The sequence below is a fragment of the Canis lupus genome, chromosome 24, assembly GCF_048164855.1.
Source record: "Canis lupus baileyi chromosome 24, mCanLup2.hap1, whole genome shotgun sequence".
In the NCBI taxonomy this organism is placed as follows: Eukaryota; Metazoa; Chordata; class Mammalia; order Carnivora; family Canidae; genus Canis; species Canis lupus.
Window position 1 is genome coordinate 13,645,790 of NC_132861.1, and position 17,558 is coordinate 13,663,347.

General features: G+C 40.2%; 1 protein-coding gene across 2 annotated transcripts in view; it reads right to left on the bottom strand.

The window, feature by feature from the left end:
• LOC140615777 (protein POLR1D-like) overlaps positions 1–17,558 on the bottom strand; it is a 44,701-nt gene that overhangs the window by 16,935 nt on the left and 10,208 nt on the right. The window contains exon 1 of one of the 2 annotated variants that reach the window (XM_072795659.1): positions 5,774–6,015. The exons of the other annotated variant lie outside the window; for it this stretch is intronic. Coding sequence (XP_072651760.1) covers positions 5,774–6,000 — 227 coding nt within the window. The 5' untranslated portion in view covers positions 6,001–6,015. Of the gene's footprint in view, positions 1–5,773; positions 6,016–17,558 lie in introns of those variants that run through there. 2 annotated transcript variants of the gene reach the window in all.

Genomic DNA, 17,558 nt, shown 5'->3' on the forward strand with positions numbered 1-17,558 from the left:
ACCTAAGAATTCCACCTTGTCTTAAGGACATGGGTACGGTGTGAATTGGATAATTTTTTTTAAAAAAGATTTTACTTATTTGAGACAGAGAGCACAAGGCAAGGGAGGGCAGAAGGAGAAGGTGAAGCAGAGCCCCAATGTGGGGCTCAATTCCAGGACCCTGGGATTATGACCCGAGCTGAAGGTGGATGCTAACCAACTGAGCCACATAGGTGCCCCTGGATAATTTTTATTTCAAATTTATTTGCATGTATGTATTACATAGGAAAACATTTGGAGGGGTAGTATCAAGATAGTAAGATGAGTTTCTGGGTAATTAAAAAGGTTTTTTGTTTTTTTTTCTTTTCTTTTGCTTTTCTGCATTTTCTATTTTTTCTAGAGTGAATCTGTATTATTTGTGCAACTTTAAGATTGAAAAAAAAAAAAACTCCAGAAAATGTACTTATCAATCATATTCTGAGATTTTACTATGTCTAAGATACTGTGCAAGGTGCTATGGGTAGTAAAATAGGAAGATGACCATTCCTGTCCTGATTTTATTATTATTTCTGACATATAAGTAGTAAAGAAAAGAGAGGTATAAAGTTGGAAATAAATATAGTCCAAAGACACAATTATATATCTAATCACAAAATTTTGAAACTGGTAATTATACATTGATTCTATATAAAAACATTTAATCATGTTATTATAGCACTACTCTAGATACAATTTACATAATCCTCAAATGATGTTAACATTCTATGACTATTTTATAATGATTCTTATTTTATCAAAGCACATAGCTTAAAACAGCAAATATTATTTAAAGACTTATAAAAAAAATCTGTTTCTCTTGGTACTCACCTCCATATTTCTATTAGTATGCTGTCAAACTATTTCACCATCCTCTTGATCTTCAACAAATGTACCTGGCTATTTTTGTATCATTTACATATTTTTTAATAAACTCTCATTTAAAAAAAAAAAAAAAAAAAAGGTCTTTTCAGCTGACTCAGCAGCTTGATCCTTTGTGCTCCATCCCGGAGAGCACACTTGACCAGGTCAGCAAAGAACCAGTGACAAACTTATGTGCCCTCTTACCCTCTGGACTTGTTCAGGCAGACTGTATTTCACAGTCCAGCCTTCTGGCATCAGGAATAGGTGAGTGCATCTACTTACTACTTATCATCTGTCAGGGAGGGAAGAAGACTCTCCTTTACCCTATGTTCCCTCTCGCTGGCCTGGGAACCACACTGACTTAAGACCAATTAACAGGAGAAAATCAAATCCAGTAGCGTTCATAAGGGGAATCCAGACAGAGAAGAAATTTCAAAGACAGTGAGGCCACGTGAAGCTTCTAAGAGCTGAGGAGGGCCTGAGGATATAGAGGGGAAGGAGACCATTAGTAGATAGGTGAGAGGTGATGTCTGGAAAAACAAAGTTTCCCTATGATGCAAACCAGTTACCTAAGTAAAGGGGAGTCTCTGAATGACTCTCTTCCTGGTACTGGCTCTCCTTTCCAAAGTAAATTCAGGCAGTTGAGGGGAAGGCAGAGAGCTTTTCCTGCACTGGTTTGATTAACTCAATCTTTATGCAAAGTGGCCCATCTTGAGGCAGCCTGCCCTTCACTACTACACATTCTTTCTCCCATCTCTTTACAATAATAATAGTAATACATCCTTTGGATGTGATCCGAGGGCTTTGTCTCATCTAGTATTTCATGAAAAATGCATCCTATCTAGCTCCAAAGATCTTTTTCACTCTCACAGATGTAAGTTAAAAAATCAAAGGGTAAAAATATTCCAAATACACCTCCCTCTCTTTCCCATTAGTTAAGTGCGGTAGTATCTAAATACAAACAGGTCATCCATCATACTTAGACCCACCCATAATTAGATCTCTCCTCTTGACAACAGAAAGTTAAAAATCTTCAGGGAAAAAGCTTGTTTGGGCAGTTCTCCAATTATGAACAACTGTATATCAAGTCAAAATAAACTAGAATGCCTTTTCCCACTAGACCCATATTAAAATGTTTACCTAGCTCCCCTCGACTAGCCCACAAAAGCCTACTTGTGTCATAATATTGTTGAAATGCTGTACATCTGCAGACGTACAATACTCAGTCCAAAGAATCTTGCAGAGATTCCGAGCCCATATTCTAGGCACCTTCAAGAGTCTAACATTGATTTTTATATAGTTCTGGTTTCATGTAAAACCATCTCCAGTACTGTCATTAACTTCATCTGCCACGATTTCAGAGATCTGACTTACAGCCACAATCAAAGAGAAAAGAAGGTACAGGTATGAGAAAGGCTGCTGAGGTAGAAGGAATTCACTTGTGGCTTCAGATGGGGGATACACTCAGTCCCCAGTTAAGTGTGGGAGGCAGGATCCCACTGCCAGGGGCTGGGGTGTGACCACGATTGGTATCTGTAATTGGTTTAACACCAACGAACGTTGTTGTGGAGCTTTACCTTTGGCAAAGCGTGGTGGTACAGGAACATGACAACATAGTTATGGCAACTAGTTCACAGATGAGGAAAGTGAAGTGGTACACTGCCTAGCTCTCCCAAGACAGCACTGCTAGTGATCCTGGAAGAAGAGTAGGGGACAGGGGTCCAGGGAGGGAGAGAGGGGGCAGGGGAGGAGGACAGGAAGTAGGGGAGGGGGGGCAGGAAGTAGGGGAGTGGGACAGGAGGTGAGGGGGCAGGGGGGGTAAGGGGGCAGGGGAGGGGAGCAGGGAGGGGGACAAGAACAGGGGAGGGGGAGAGGGAACAGGGGAAGGAGAGAAGGGGCAGGGAAGGGGGACAGGAACAGGGGAGGGGGAGGGGGCAGGGGAGGAGGTCAGGGAGTAGGGGAGGGGGACAGGGAATAGGGAAGGAGGAGAGGAGACAGGGAGGAGGGAAGAGACAGACAAACAAAAGGACCCCTGCGCATGTTTAAGGCTATATATCCTCTGGTCTTCCGGTTCTACCACCTATCTTCTCCACAAACATTTGCACAACAAGTCCAGAGGAATCGTTTTCCCTTTATCATAAAAGGCAAAATATAAGATAGAGGGGAGGAGGGAGGCCTAATGGAGCACCCACGTGCTCAGCAGCCGCAGCACCCACGGAGAAAGGCATACTATTTCATCCTGAGAATGTAGAGCATTTGCTGCCTCCTACCCCAAATTCTCCTGCTCGAGGTAGCTCGGTCTGCAGGTCATTACTTCCAAGTAGGAAAAGAACAATTCCTAGCAATTGCACATCCTGCCTTGAAATAACACCACCACCTTCAAAATTCAGGGGAGAAGACTAGAAAACCAGGTAGTCTTTAGGGATCTTTACTGTGGCCTCTTATCGTTTTTCCTGTAAGTCTGGCTACTGACTCCTGGGTAAGGAAAGAGCAAAGCCAGCTTCTACTGCACATTGTCCCAGAGGTGTAAGTCATCAAAGATTATGAAACATCAACCTCAGGATGTTTCAAAACCTCCTTATTTATGGAGCTGCTGAAACGAAGCAAGCGTAAGCTGCGTTCAAACACAGGAAAAGCAAACAGCAGGAGAACATCCATGGAAGCTCCAAGTACGGGGAGAACATAGGTAAGTAAATAATTATTCAGACACAAATTTGGTTCTGAGTAGTTTTTAAACTTGGATTCCTAAACATCTCCTAGGTGTCTTTGTAAAACCAATTTATTATATTAGAATATACAGTTGAGTGCAAACAAGAAGTCCAAGAAAGCCAGCTCACTATGCAGACTGTTTTCTGGGCACAGGAACCCACTAACATCAGTTTTCAAGGATTCACGTGTGTAGGATCGTCTCCACCCATTTTTCCATCCTCTCCGGGCTCCCTGAGGCCTGCCTGTTCATTCCATAAGCCAGCTGGTACATGCTGAAGGAATGTTAACGGATGATAATAGCAGCTGAAATAGAACCCAAGTGGGAATGCAAATCTGGTCAAAATCATCTTAAATTCCAGAGTCAAGCAAATTAGTTTGGAGTCATCTGGGTCTTATGTTTCTTTTTACTCACAGAAATCAACCGAGAGCTAACTGGCTCCATCAGTATACAGAAAGGGTAGCATGAAAACCAATGTACCTGAAATCAAACCACAAATTGAGAATTGGCAAATTAAATAATGGAGAACATGAGAAAATGAGATCTTTCAAAGAATCAAATCAGAAAAGCTACACGTCAAATAGTTGTACAAAAAAGACACAGAGGGGAAAAAAGACAGAGTCTGATGAATTAGTACAAGGCAGCTGCTGTGGTGCTAATGTTCCGTTTTGTGATTGAAGTGCTGGTTTCATAGGTATATTCACTTGACTACTTATCAGGCTGCATGCTTAGGATTTGTGCACTTTTCTATATGTATAATTATAGTGAAAGAAAGAAAGAGAGAGAGAGAGAGAGAGAGAGAAAGAAAGAAAGAAAGAAAGAAAGAAAGAAAGAAAGAAAGAAAGAAAGAAAGAAAGAAAGAAAGAAAAGATGGGACACCTGGGTGGCTCAGCGGCTGAGCATCAGCCTTTGGCTCAGGGCATGATCCCGCAGTTTTGGGATCAGTTCCCACATCGGGCTCCCTGTGAGGAGCCTGCTTCTCCCTCTGCCTATGTCTCTGCCTTCTCTCTGTGTCTGTCATGAATAAATAAATAAAATCTTTAAAAAAAATTACTAAAAAAAAGTTACCTTTGACCAACTAAATGTACAGTATCTGTCACATCATGGATGGGAAAAGCGGTTCAAATATGGCAATTAAGTCATGGAAGACAGGCTGAGGGTCTTGTGTTTAAACAAGTATAACTTGGTGACAAGCACTGACTTGGAAATTGGGCACAAAGGAGTGCAATGACAGGCTGCTGCTGACCAGGAGGCCCCTGCCAGACCCAGCGTATCATCATCCATGCTGCAGGCCACCAGTTCATCCCCGAGCCATCCACATACAGCAGGGCACTGGGCAAAATTTTAAAAAAACTCAATGTCTTTCCATGGAGTGATGTTTTGAAGAAAAAAAATGGAACAATTTACTTGATCTTAAGTAAGGATTTGATGTCAGACCACAGAACATTCTGATTAAAAAAAAAAAAACCAGGGACAGATGACTCAGATCACTGCTGGACATCTGCCTACAGGCTCATAACCACTCAGCAGTAATTAGCAGTGGAGTGACCATGTGGATTGGGAGAAACCATATGACAAAGTATGGGTTCTGTATTATTCAGTAATTTGATCATAGACACAGATGAAGAAATTTAGGCCATCTGTATTTCAGAAAACATCAAATTGTCTGGGTTCGCCTATCAGCTATACAGAAAGGTAAGAAAATTCAAATTGTGGGAAAGGTTTTTAAAGGTAAAACTCAAGAGTGACATTGAGATCATTTGGGATATGAAAATAATTATTTATAGATAAAAGATGAAAGCACAAGAAGTTAATTCTCAAGATGATGTTAAATTTGGCCAATCTCTCTTACATGCTCTGTATGATGATTTATATGGTGAGCAAGGCCTTTCCCTGGAGAGGCTTATAGTAGGCCCTGTATATCAAATAAAGACCTGTATGTATATATTAGAAATAAATATTGAGGGTGCCTGGGTGGCTCAGTCAGTTAAGCGTCTGCCTTAGGCTCAGGTCAGGGGCCCCACTTCTCCCTCTCCCTCTGCCATTCATTCCCCTTGCTTGTGCTCTCTGGCTCCATCTCTCCACTAAAAAAATAAATCTAAAAAAAAAAAGAAGAAGAAGAAAGAAAGAAAAAGAAATATTGGATTACTTAGGGGAACGTAGAGAGGGAGCCTCAATATATCTGACCTAGAGCTCAGTAGACTGGTCCTCTTCACCCTAGTTTTCCCTACGTCTGGCACATGGTAGGTCCTCAGTTGAGATCTGGTCAATGAATGGATTCTGGGTGTGAGTAGGACAGGACAACGATGCACAGATTTACAAGTAAAACTGCTGTATCTGTAGCTGGAGGAGGAGATGCTGGGAGAGATGGAAAACACAAGACAAGGATGGTGAAGACACAACAGTGAGATCATGTGTCACAGGGCAAAGAAATGCGATGAAATAAGCCAATGGCCCTGGGCAACTTGGGCCATCTTCTGTGGTGGCCAGACAGGAACAGCAGTGCCCTGGCACCGCAGCCCCGGTAGCATCAAGTATCAGGCCATAAAGGGAAAGCCTAGACGCGGACTGAAGACGCCAAGTCAGTGCTAAGAATGAGGGACAGCTGGAATCTGGTCAGTCTGGATGGAGGTCTTTCATCCTCTAGGGCTGCTTGAAAATCTCAGCAAGCTTTCATATCTAGAAAACACTTTTCTCTTTGTGGACTACCAGAGATAAATGACCTTTGTTCGGCTTCTGGTATCATTCTTTTGAGTCATTATGCGAATGAGTAAAGCCCACTTCACTCTGCTCCTTTCACATTCTCTAAACTCCATCTCTTAGTAGAGATGCTAAGTGCACTCTGAAATAAAAGTACTCAGCGTTAGGAGTCTGAGCATACTAATGGAGACTGCGGCGGTGGCTTACTGGCCTATGTCTGCAAGACCTCACCAGACAATATGTGCCCCGTGGGATTACCACATTCTTGGGTCTTAGCTTTTTGCAAGTCCAGGAGCCCAGTTGGGCTAGGTGTCCCCAGCATTCTATCTGCCATTACATGCACGGTGGAGGCCACATTCTCTGTCTAAACTGCTCTGCAGTCCAGCCACATACTTGTCACCAGACATCCAGATCACGTGTTACCTTCTCTGCAGGACTTTCCTGATTTCCTGTTTGCTCCATATTAGTAGATGTTACTACCACTCTTTTCTCTTAGGCCCACCAAAGGACAAATAAAGTCCCACAGACCATATTTCTTAATATTTACAAGTATTAAAAATAAGCTAAAAACTATTAAATAAAAAATTCATTCCTCCTACCATGATAAATATACCTTCATTACAATAAAAATAAAAAACATGTGTAAAGCTGTTTTTTAAAATGACTGGAAGTCAGCAAAATACCAGAGGTGACGGTATTAACTTACTGCACACAGTGAGAACTGTTTATGAGTTGGTAATATTGATGAATACAGAAAGATACAGAAAGACAAACATTCATATGTATTTATTCCATAAAATTTATTTTCTTGCCCTGATTTCAGCAAAATCATTATACTTTTAAAATAAAGATTTTTACATAAGTTATGTATTTTTAAAAGAATTTATTTGTTTGAGAGGGAGAGAGAGAGCATGAGAGGAGGAGCTGAGGAGAGGGGCATAGGGAGAAGTAGAATCCCCGTTGAGTGGGGAGCCTGACATGGGGATCTCTCCTAGGACCCCAAGATCATATCCTAGGGCCCTGAGCTGAAGGCAGATGCTCAACCAACTGAGCCACCCAGGCACCCTCATAAATTGTGTTCTAATAATCTAAAGTATTAAAAAACAATATGTGATTGCATTTAGTATGGATAAAATTTTAATATATTTGCCAAAAGGTTAATTACCTTAAACATAAAAAATTGAAAACCTAAGTTTCAAATGTTTTAAAATTTCCCTATAAAATAATAAAATGATTATTGAATAAGCATTGAACTTCTTGTATGCTCTCTATAAGCCTACATATTTACATATATACAGTAATAGGATTTAACACTACAAATGTCATTCTGCCTCCACGTAGAACCATTCCTAATAGTGTGCTAAGCCACGAGAACCTCCAGAGCCACGAAGTGAAACTCTAAGACAAGCAGAGAAATGGAAGCTCAGCACTCTTGGGAAATATCTTCTTATGGTACAATCCACTGCATTCACACTGAGATGGCTCAACAAGTTAATCTATCTTTTCTGACCCCTCTGCAGCTAAAATCCTTCCTGTATGCTCAAGTAGTATATGCCTCAAAGTCAACAGTGGTACAACCCAGCGATATCTATTTGAGGATGCAGGTCAAAACATGAGGGGGGTGGAGTGCCAGACACCTAGCGACAGAGGGACCTATGTGTGTGTTATGTGGGGTGCTGTCCTGCGCAGGTCACGGAAAATCTCCTTTGAATACTGATATAAGGAGCACTTAATGTGCACTTTTGGGGCTATGATGAAATGTAATAATGGCAACAGTACCTATATACCATGTATCTTATACCTGTGATCCTTACAACTCCTCTACGTAACGCTAGTTTACTGAGAAAGAGGTAAGGAGAAGGTAAGGAGAAGAGCCACAAGAGCTAGTAAGTGATGGGGCTAGGATGTGAACTCTGGGGCCTGGGATCTTATTAGCTAACACTACTGTATTATAAGGTATGCTCCCAACCCTCAAGAAGCTCACTCTAGTGAGAGAGAGTCATTTAAGGGAAGGTAGTAATTTTTTACTATAGTGATTTGTATTCATGACAAGAACAGTTCTAGTGAAGGCAACACTCCAGACCCTCTCCCCAGATTCTGACATTCTCAAATCTCCACAGCTTCCACGACAGGTGACTTCTGAGTGTGGGTTATTATTATAGAGAGATGATCGCTTCAGTTAGTAGTTAATATGTGGGCTGACTCTTACTAGTTTAGCTCTTAGAGGGAAGACTTATTGCCCAGTTCATAAGATGCTTTGCTGTAGGAATGGCCTCAAAATGAAATGACCTCATTTTCAAAGTAATTAAGTATCTTTTTACAAATATTTATTCTTAAATCCTGATTAAGGAGCCACATACAGAAAACACAGGGATCCATTTTCAGTTTATATCATAAGACCTAATTACCTGTGCCATGGTAAATTGTATATATTACAAGAAAAGCATCTTTACCTTTTAAAAAAATTAATTAACTAATTAATTTGAGAGAGAGAGCATGAACATGAACATCAGCAGGGGGGAGGGGCAGAGGCAGAGAGAGAAACAGACTTCCTGCTAAGCAGGGAACTTGACTCTGAGCTCGATCCAGATCCCCATCCCAATCCCAATCCTGGGATCATGAACTGAGCTGAAGGCAGCCGCTCAGCTGACGGAGCCACCCAGGCGCCCAAGTATCTCTTCCTAAAAAAATTTTGAAGAGGTGGGGTGGGGATAGTGGAAGATGAACTTAGAAAACAGAAAACTCTAAACAGAAAAGCCCATGATTTCTACCATTCCAGTACAGCTGCAAATCTTGTTGGTAGGGCAAATGTTAAGTTAAAACATACATGCATGCTCTCCCGAAATATCAGTGGGGAGAAATAAACCCAGACAAAGAATCTAAGGTCAAGATGATTATTGAGGGATCCCTGGGTGGCTCAGTGGTTTAGTGCCTGCCTTTGGCCCAGGGTGTGATCCTGGAGTCCTAGGATCAAGCCCCACATCAGGCTCCCTGCAGGGAGCCTGCTTCTCCCTCTGCCTCTGTCTCTGCCTCTCTCTCTCTCTCTCTCACTGTCTGTCTCTCATGAATGAATAAATATTAAAAAAAATGATTATTGAGCTCTTTTAATCAATGAAAGAATTTTGTTATCTCCTTAAGAAAGCAGATGCTTTGAGAAATAAAACTGATGAAAAGAAAATTGCAAGAAAAAAAGTGTTTAATGTCTAGAAAGATGGCCATGGAAGGGAGTCAATATGAGAGCAAAGAAAAGCTGTAACATGGCAGCTACTGGAATTTGGTAAATAGGGAAACCTGGCTGAAAGCTTCAAAATGCCAAAATATAAAAAAAAATTCAAACTCTCACCAAATAGTCCCTCAAAGTGCAAAAAAGAAAAAAAACCGCAACAGCTGTACAAAAGAAGAAATTACAGTATAAAGCCTCTGAAGAGTGCCTGCACAGCTTTTTTCAGTGAGGGCTGAAGTTTGGCATGCTGCCCTTTGATAATACACTGCATACCAGGAAAACCACCTCATCACAAGCGTGGTCTGTAAATCACTGTCTTATCCTAAAGGAGCTTCAGTTCACGCAAGTGATCTGCAGTTCTCTGCAAGCTGTCCTGGACAATGCTTCCTCAGCAGGAAGTATGGTCAGCCTGTTGAAGCTTTTTCCTTCAGTTAAGTCAGGGCCGCAGGAATCTGCTGGAGAATCAGTTGCCCCCTCCTTGTAGATCTCGGTGTTTGATTCAACACGTGATTATGAACCTACTTAGAGCCAAGAGCCAAGGAATGCAAAAAAAATGAAGACAGAAAGTTCCAGAATGCGTAGGATTTCCAGTCATTTCACGATCTTTAAAAAGTATTTCTACTTTTTTTTTTTTTAACATTTTATTTATTTATTCATGAGAAACACAGGGAGAGCAAGAGGCAGAGACACAGGCAGAGGGAGAAGCAGGCTCCATGCAGGGAGCCTGATGTGGGACTTGATTCCGGGACTCCAGGATGACGCCCTGGGCCACAGGTAGGCACCAAACTGCTGAGCCTCCCAGGGATCCCCCAGTATTTCCACTTTAAAACACACTTTAGAAACTATTCTCTTGAAGTAGCATTTTAAGATAAAAAATTTTCCTGTCATCAACTGATGTAAGCAATTTTAAGGAGCTGAACAGGAAAAAAAAACATACTGATACATCGAATTCTCAGAAATCCAGCAATGCACAGTGAATTGAGAAGAGAAAGTGTGTACTTCAGGGCACCAACACAGCCTCATCTTGACAGCCCCTATTCCCTTATCTTTCACAGTAGATATCAAAGTGTATTTGAGAGATGTAGTAGTTTCCCCTATAAAACTGGCAGAGAGAGTTTCTGGGGGGAAAAAAGTACATGTACACACAGGTGATATTTTCTACATCAGTAATTAAACACAAGAATCTACCATACAAATATAATTTACTGAAACCAATCAGTGTGTTCTAGACTCTTCATAAACCCTCCAGAGTTTCAGGTTTCAAGCTGTCTTTCAGGGGCTAATTTATATAACAATGAATTTAAGTAGAACAAGGCGATTTTCAATCCCATTTTTTTTTAAAAGATTTTATTTATTCATGAGAGAGAGAGAGAGAGAGAGAGGCGCAGAGACATAGGCAGAGGGAGAAGCAGGTTCCATGCAGGGAGCCTGATGTGGCTCAATCCCAGGACTCCAGGATCACACCCTGAGCCAAAGGCAGGCGCTCAACTGCTGAGCCACCCAGGTGTCCCTTCAATCCCATTTTCCAATTTAAAAAATTCTCAGCTAATGTACATACAAGTGCATTGGGGAAAATACTCCATACTTTCATAATATAGTGGTTACTGGAATTAAGCAGGTAGGCACACATATGAGTCTAAGTTTGGGAGTCGTGTGCCTCTGAGGAAAACTTTAAGAGGTTCGAAGTACTCAACTTAGATGGCTTACCAAACAAGTCAGCCTGAAATGCACATCTGAGTAAATGAGGTTTTACATTTCCTTCTAAATTCCCCCCTCCCCCAGACTTCCCTTGCAGCTGGCAGAAGGTGCAGAAGTCCCCAGCAATGGCAACGCAAACACTACAGCTGCTGAGATAAATGGCCAGGGAGGGGGCATCAGAGAGGCTTCAGGGATGGACCCAACCAGCGCAGGAAGGCTGAATGCTGCAGGAGAAACGCCCAAAGCAGGGAAAATTCTATCACCAACGAATCCAACCTTTGGGTTCATATTGTATCATACAATTACATCAACAGCCAAAAGAAAGAATCCATACAGGGTGATACAACCCATGATTTGGGTAGGAGCTACAAGATACTCAAGAACGAGTGGACTCTGAAGTAGTATGTCATTATTCAGGCCTACAAAGTACTTATATATTCGCTCTGGAGTGAATGTTTCAGTATGCATTTTACAAATAAATGTCAAAAACCTTAAAACACAACTAGTCTTGGCCCTTTATTACTACTGTGCTTCTAAGTAGCTGCACCTACTAGAGTCCTGGTGTCTCTTACTGACATATAATCCATCCTTAGGGATGGAGCAGCAGCTGCAGTTTCACAGGATGGAGCAATGCTAATGAAGAGTTTAGAACTGTGTTAAAAATGGAATAGGTATCCAATTGAGACTGCAGGGGAAAATTCTAGGAGAGAGAGATCATGCTGATTAACCAAACAGCATAATTTGGCCCACTCCCAAGGTCTGATGTACTCTTATGCTTACAGAAAAGAGCACCGTGTGATTTCAATACAAAGGCTCAGAACCTAAATCCACATCTCACTTGAAGAATCAAACCTCCAAATTCACAGTTTTTCCTTAGTATTTGCTTGATAATAATTGGGCCACATACTAAATTTCTACATTACTTTCTAAACAGTTTTTCCAGAGAGGCCTCAAATGCAAGTATTTAGAGAACTCTTTTTACTGTAATATGGGAGAATGAAAGCAAAATGAATTAAAATGCTCAGGTAAAGATCCTTTTCTTGGGAAAATTTAACTCAAAATCACCAGTGTTTCTATCCCTCTGACCCCAACCTAAGATGACATTTCCCCATCTTGGTAGGAACTTTAAGGGGATAGACTATAATTACAATATTTTAGCCCAAGATCATTGCCTTTAGAGACCAGCACTGCAAAGAGCAGTACCAATACCATCCCAGTGCTACAGTGTGTCCACAATCGTTTTCTGAAACACATGCAAGAAGCAAACCCTACCCAGCAATGGCTTATGGGTTCTGGCTAAATTCAGGAGTGGTACAACTGGAACTCACTTGGCCTGGCAAATGTTTCTTAAAGTAATTTACTATGATTGCTTAATCATATAAAAACAAAAACCTACATAAAATTACCTAAGTTAACTTCAAAGCATGATAGATCAAAATCTTTATTAAAATGCAAACCTATGTTTTATGCTGAAAAACACTGTGGTACAGAGGGAGCCAGCTCCACCAGCCAACTGGGTGTTCCTGGGCAAGTTATGTACCTTCTCTGAGTGTGTTTTCTCTCTATAAAATGAGATTAAAAAAAAAAAAAAAAAAAAAATAAAATGAGATTAAGCCCTAGCTCACAGATGCATTATGAGGAATGAAAAAGATGAGAGGTATAAAGGGCTTTCTTTGCATTGATGTTTCTTGGGAGGGACAATGTAGTTCACTTGCGGGTCTGAATTTGGCAAAGCAAAACATTTTTTCATCTCAATATCTCCTTTTATTTATATTCTGTAAAAAAAAAAAAAAGCTTCCAGAATGTTCATTTTTATCCCTTGTATTATCCTGTTTTGATGAAAAGTGGAAGGATTATATTGGTCCAAATAACACGAAGGAAATTCTTTCTTGCTATATATAGCCAGAGGAAATTTCCTGTGATATTATAATAATCAGCCTGCTTGACAGAGCTAATCGAGTCCTCTGGTGAAACCGAATGAGATTTTAAAGGCTGACATGGAGACGGGCAGAGAACCAGTTGGAAGAGAACTACCTCAAATGGCCAGGACCCATGAAATACATGATCAGAAACAAATCATATGAAAGCCCCCTATCCTATCCTAAGTATAAAAAGAAAGCCAATGGACCCAGTTCTTTAACTTTTCAAACAGTTCATTGGTTTCATTCTTGAACTAGGCCTGCTCCTATGGGCAGGTAGGTAACTTCCCAGTGACTGTGTGCAACACAAGAACACAATTCTGGATAGTTCAAGCTTCAAAGCTTCAAAGCAGGATTTCTTACCTGAAAAATCCAGATTGAGTAGTATTTCCAGGTAATTGTTCTATCTTTATACCTTCCCTACTCCATCTCTTGATACTTTTCAAGAGGGATTATGCAGTTCTTACTTTCTAGATCTGGATCAAGGACATGTTCAAGTCTCTTTAAGAAAATGACAAAGCAGCTACAATAGAGAAGAAGCAATCCTGCCACTTACTAGCTCAGTGATCTTGTGATCTTGGTTACCTTATCTGTAAAATAAGATACTTTCATCGTTCTTTCAGAATTCTTATGGGGATCAAATACAATCATACATAGAATTACTTTGTAACTATAAAGTACTAAACAAATATAAGGTGTTAAGAAATTTAAAAAATGGTTATATAGTATGGATAATTGTATATTTACTAAAACACACAAATATTATATATAATATTTATCATGTGCACAATGATTAACAGCATAATACTTTACCTCATTGACCCTGAGAAGAGCCCTTTAAGTTATTGTTCCCTTCTTTAGACAACTAGGGCTGACTTGTCCAAGGTCAACTGGTAAGGGTACACCTGAATCTCCCCCAGATCTTTCTGACTTCACATCCAGAGCCCTTTCAACTAACATACACATTTACTCAATCTTTGAAGATGTTTTCTACATTTTCAGGATGATAAAGTGCTGCTTTGGTACAGCAGAGATTAAACAGTTAAATTGAATGTACAGATAATGCCGATGAAGTCTAGCAATATGGAAAATGATATTTCTCATGAACCAAGTATTAGTAAATCCATAACTGGTTTCCTAACCAGATACGCTCTAACTCATTGACTCTTTTCATGGTTGAGATATACAGAGTAGCCTCATTTCCATCATGTTTCAGCCTGAACTCTTGGAAATAAACAAGAATTACTGGTCCACAGTTTTGTCTCTGAAATTGAACTCTTCAGAGCATATGCTCTGATAAAGCTTTATCTTCCAATACACCTGAGGGAGGTAACAGAGGCAACATCATGGTCATTAGAGGCTGAGCCTAAGGAGTAGGCTGTCTTGGGTCATACCACATATTAGCCTTATACCCTTAGTCTGGTTATTTCTCTGGGCCTCAGTTTCCTTTTCTGTAAATGGGAAAAACATTCTCTACCTTGAAGGAGGAATAAACTGGTTTTCCTATGTGGCTAGGCAAATTAGTCATCCTACTTTACAGTCACAGTTACGTAGCTGCTTGGCCATCTGCTTTTGGCTAGGGATAAGCCCAGTTGGCTTCCTCCTGTCCTGGCTTGTTCTGAAATACATTGCTCTCAAATGGGGACCAATTTATTACAACAGGAAAAGGCAAGGGAACCCTTGGCTTGCTTGCTGCAAGTCTGGGCAGCAGGCAGTGACACACCTGTAGGCTGACACTTCAAAAGACAGACATTTTCAGAATAGCATCTAATCAGAAGGCCCTAGAATCTCCAACTTTCTCCATCCATTTAAGAACAAAGTACCATCTTTGCCATGTAAATAAAGAAACAAACAGGATACATTTGTAGAACCAACTTCAGAAGGCTTAGATGATCAGATCTGACGCAGAATATAAGTCCATCGCATTTACTCTGACACACAAAGAACATGATGATTATACTCTTTATTCTCCATTTTCAGGAAATGAAATGATAATTGATACTTACATTTTATATATTTTTTCTTTTTTTATTATTTTTCTTACATTTTATATTTTATATTAATCGCTTTTGAATAAAAATCCTGTTAAGTATTCCAAGTCCCAGGATTTATGCATAAGTATGCAGAACAGAATAAGCAAGCAAATTAGGATCTGAAATAACTTTAGCTACGGAATCTCAGTGATGTGTGATGTTTAACTTGAAATCTGAGTTCCAGTAAAAATTGATTCTGAGATCCCATATGTAACTTAGCCAGTATGGTGGTGAGAAATTAACAACTACTCATGAGGATGGAAGGGAAAACTGCAGAGTCCACTCATCTTATTGTGGAGCTAATATGATAAAAACGACACACCAGATGTCATATTGGAGAATGCTCCATTTATTCTTTGTTTTGGCCTTGTGATATCCTGATTTATAAGAAATATTTAGTCTTTATCCTTCCGGGGAACAGAACTCCTAAAACCCTTAGTTTCCTAAATGAAGAGAGCAATAAAGGTGTCTTTTGTTATGTTGATGAGCTAACTTTTAGAAAGCCCCTTGGTCACCAAAGATGGGGGCTCATCCCACCCCCAGACCTCTGGAGTAGGAAGGGGAGCTGGAGATTAAGCTGTCACCAAAGGCCAAGGATTTAATCAATTATGACTAATGAAGTCTCCTCGAATACCCAAAGGACAGGTTTCAGACAGCTTCTGGATTGAACATGTGGAGATCAAGGGAGACACAGGATATGGAGACTCCATGCCCACCCAACACGCCATACACTACGTACTTCTTCATCTAGCTGTTCTTCTGTGTCCTTTATAATAAACTGATAAACCTAAATAAATGTTTCTCTGAGTTCTGTGAGCTGCTTTAGTAAATTGAATCGGGGGTTGTAGGGACCTCCAATTTATAACCAGTAGGTCAGAAGCACTGGTAATAACTTGTACTCATGGTTGGCATTGCAAATGGGGTGAGGCAACGGTGCAGTCTGTGGGACTAAGTCCCAACCAGTGAAATAGGACGTATTTTCAGGTAAAGACTGTCAAAACGGAATTGAGTTCATTGCTTGGTGGTATTGGGAAACCTACACTGGAAGCCTTCATATGCTATCAGGCCATATAGAGACTGAGATCTCTGACACTTTTCTACCATAGCAAGGGAAAGTCTATTTTCAGTGGCAAAATGAAACCTTAGCAACCTTATATTATTTCACTCTATTAGATTTTATTTTCAGGATTATTAATCTGTGAACTCCCTAAATCTGAAACCATGCAGTAGGTATATAAGGTAGTGCAGGTGCTTGCAAAATGGACAGTGGCTGCATTGGGGGCCAATTCTCACTAATATAAAATGCATTCATTTGTCAATTTGACCTTCCCTTTCCAAAGCCTTACCTTCTTAGATGTTTATAAATAACATGACTGGTTCTTTTTAGCTTAGGTGACCTTTATGGATCTATCAACCACCTGGTAGATCCTCGATAAGATCGGCTTGATTCCCACTGTGCAGGTTACCCCCCTTGGCACTCTATCTTCGCCTGCTCTACTCATGAGCATCTTTTGCCTAAATGAATTCCTAGGTTTCTGTCTGTCTCCTCTGTGACAATCCCAAAGCTTACGGGATAGTTATTTTAACCATTCAAATTAAAATTAAGCTTTTAGAATATTCAATGAAAAAAATACAGAGTCAATCTTCTGTTTATTCATTTGATAAGTATTTTTTTGAGCATCCACTATGGGCCAGGGTCTATAGGTACAGCAATGAATGTTCAGACAAAACATCTGCTCTCATGGAGCTTATGTTATAGTGGTGGTGGTTGGAGGAATAGACAACATAGAATATATACAATATAGTGGTGGTGGTGGAGGAATAGACAACATAGAATAGATACAATAAATAGGTAAATTCTGTATATGCTAAAGGCATTAAGTGCTATATAAGGAAAATGCTGAGGGTAAGAGTGTTGGAGGAGGGGCCACAATTTTAAACAAGGTGGAAGAATTAGAAGAAATGATTACCTTTCTTTCAGGAGTTCAGTAATATATAGCTCAGGAACCAAATGAGGTATGTCTTTGCATCCTGGTATATAGTTGGACTTAAAATAATTGCTGGAAAAAAATTTGTTATTCTGTATTTTGCCAAAGCAATACTATTTGTAATAATGGCATAGATTTATCAGGCAGCCAATCAGAAAATGGATATAATATCTGGTATCTACAAAACAGCATACCATGGAAGCAAACCCTTTGAGTTCTATCTCACAGTATCCAAAACAATAATCCTTTGGCCCCACTAGAGTTCTGTGGACACAAGATCCCAAGGATAATCAGGGACCATTCTTCCAATATTGTTGCTGCTGCTGCTGCAAAAAAATGTTCTCTCATCACTTACAAGTGATATGCTACCTTTTCTTTTAGATCAATAGGAGAAAAGATAAATGTAGCATG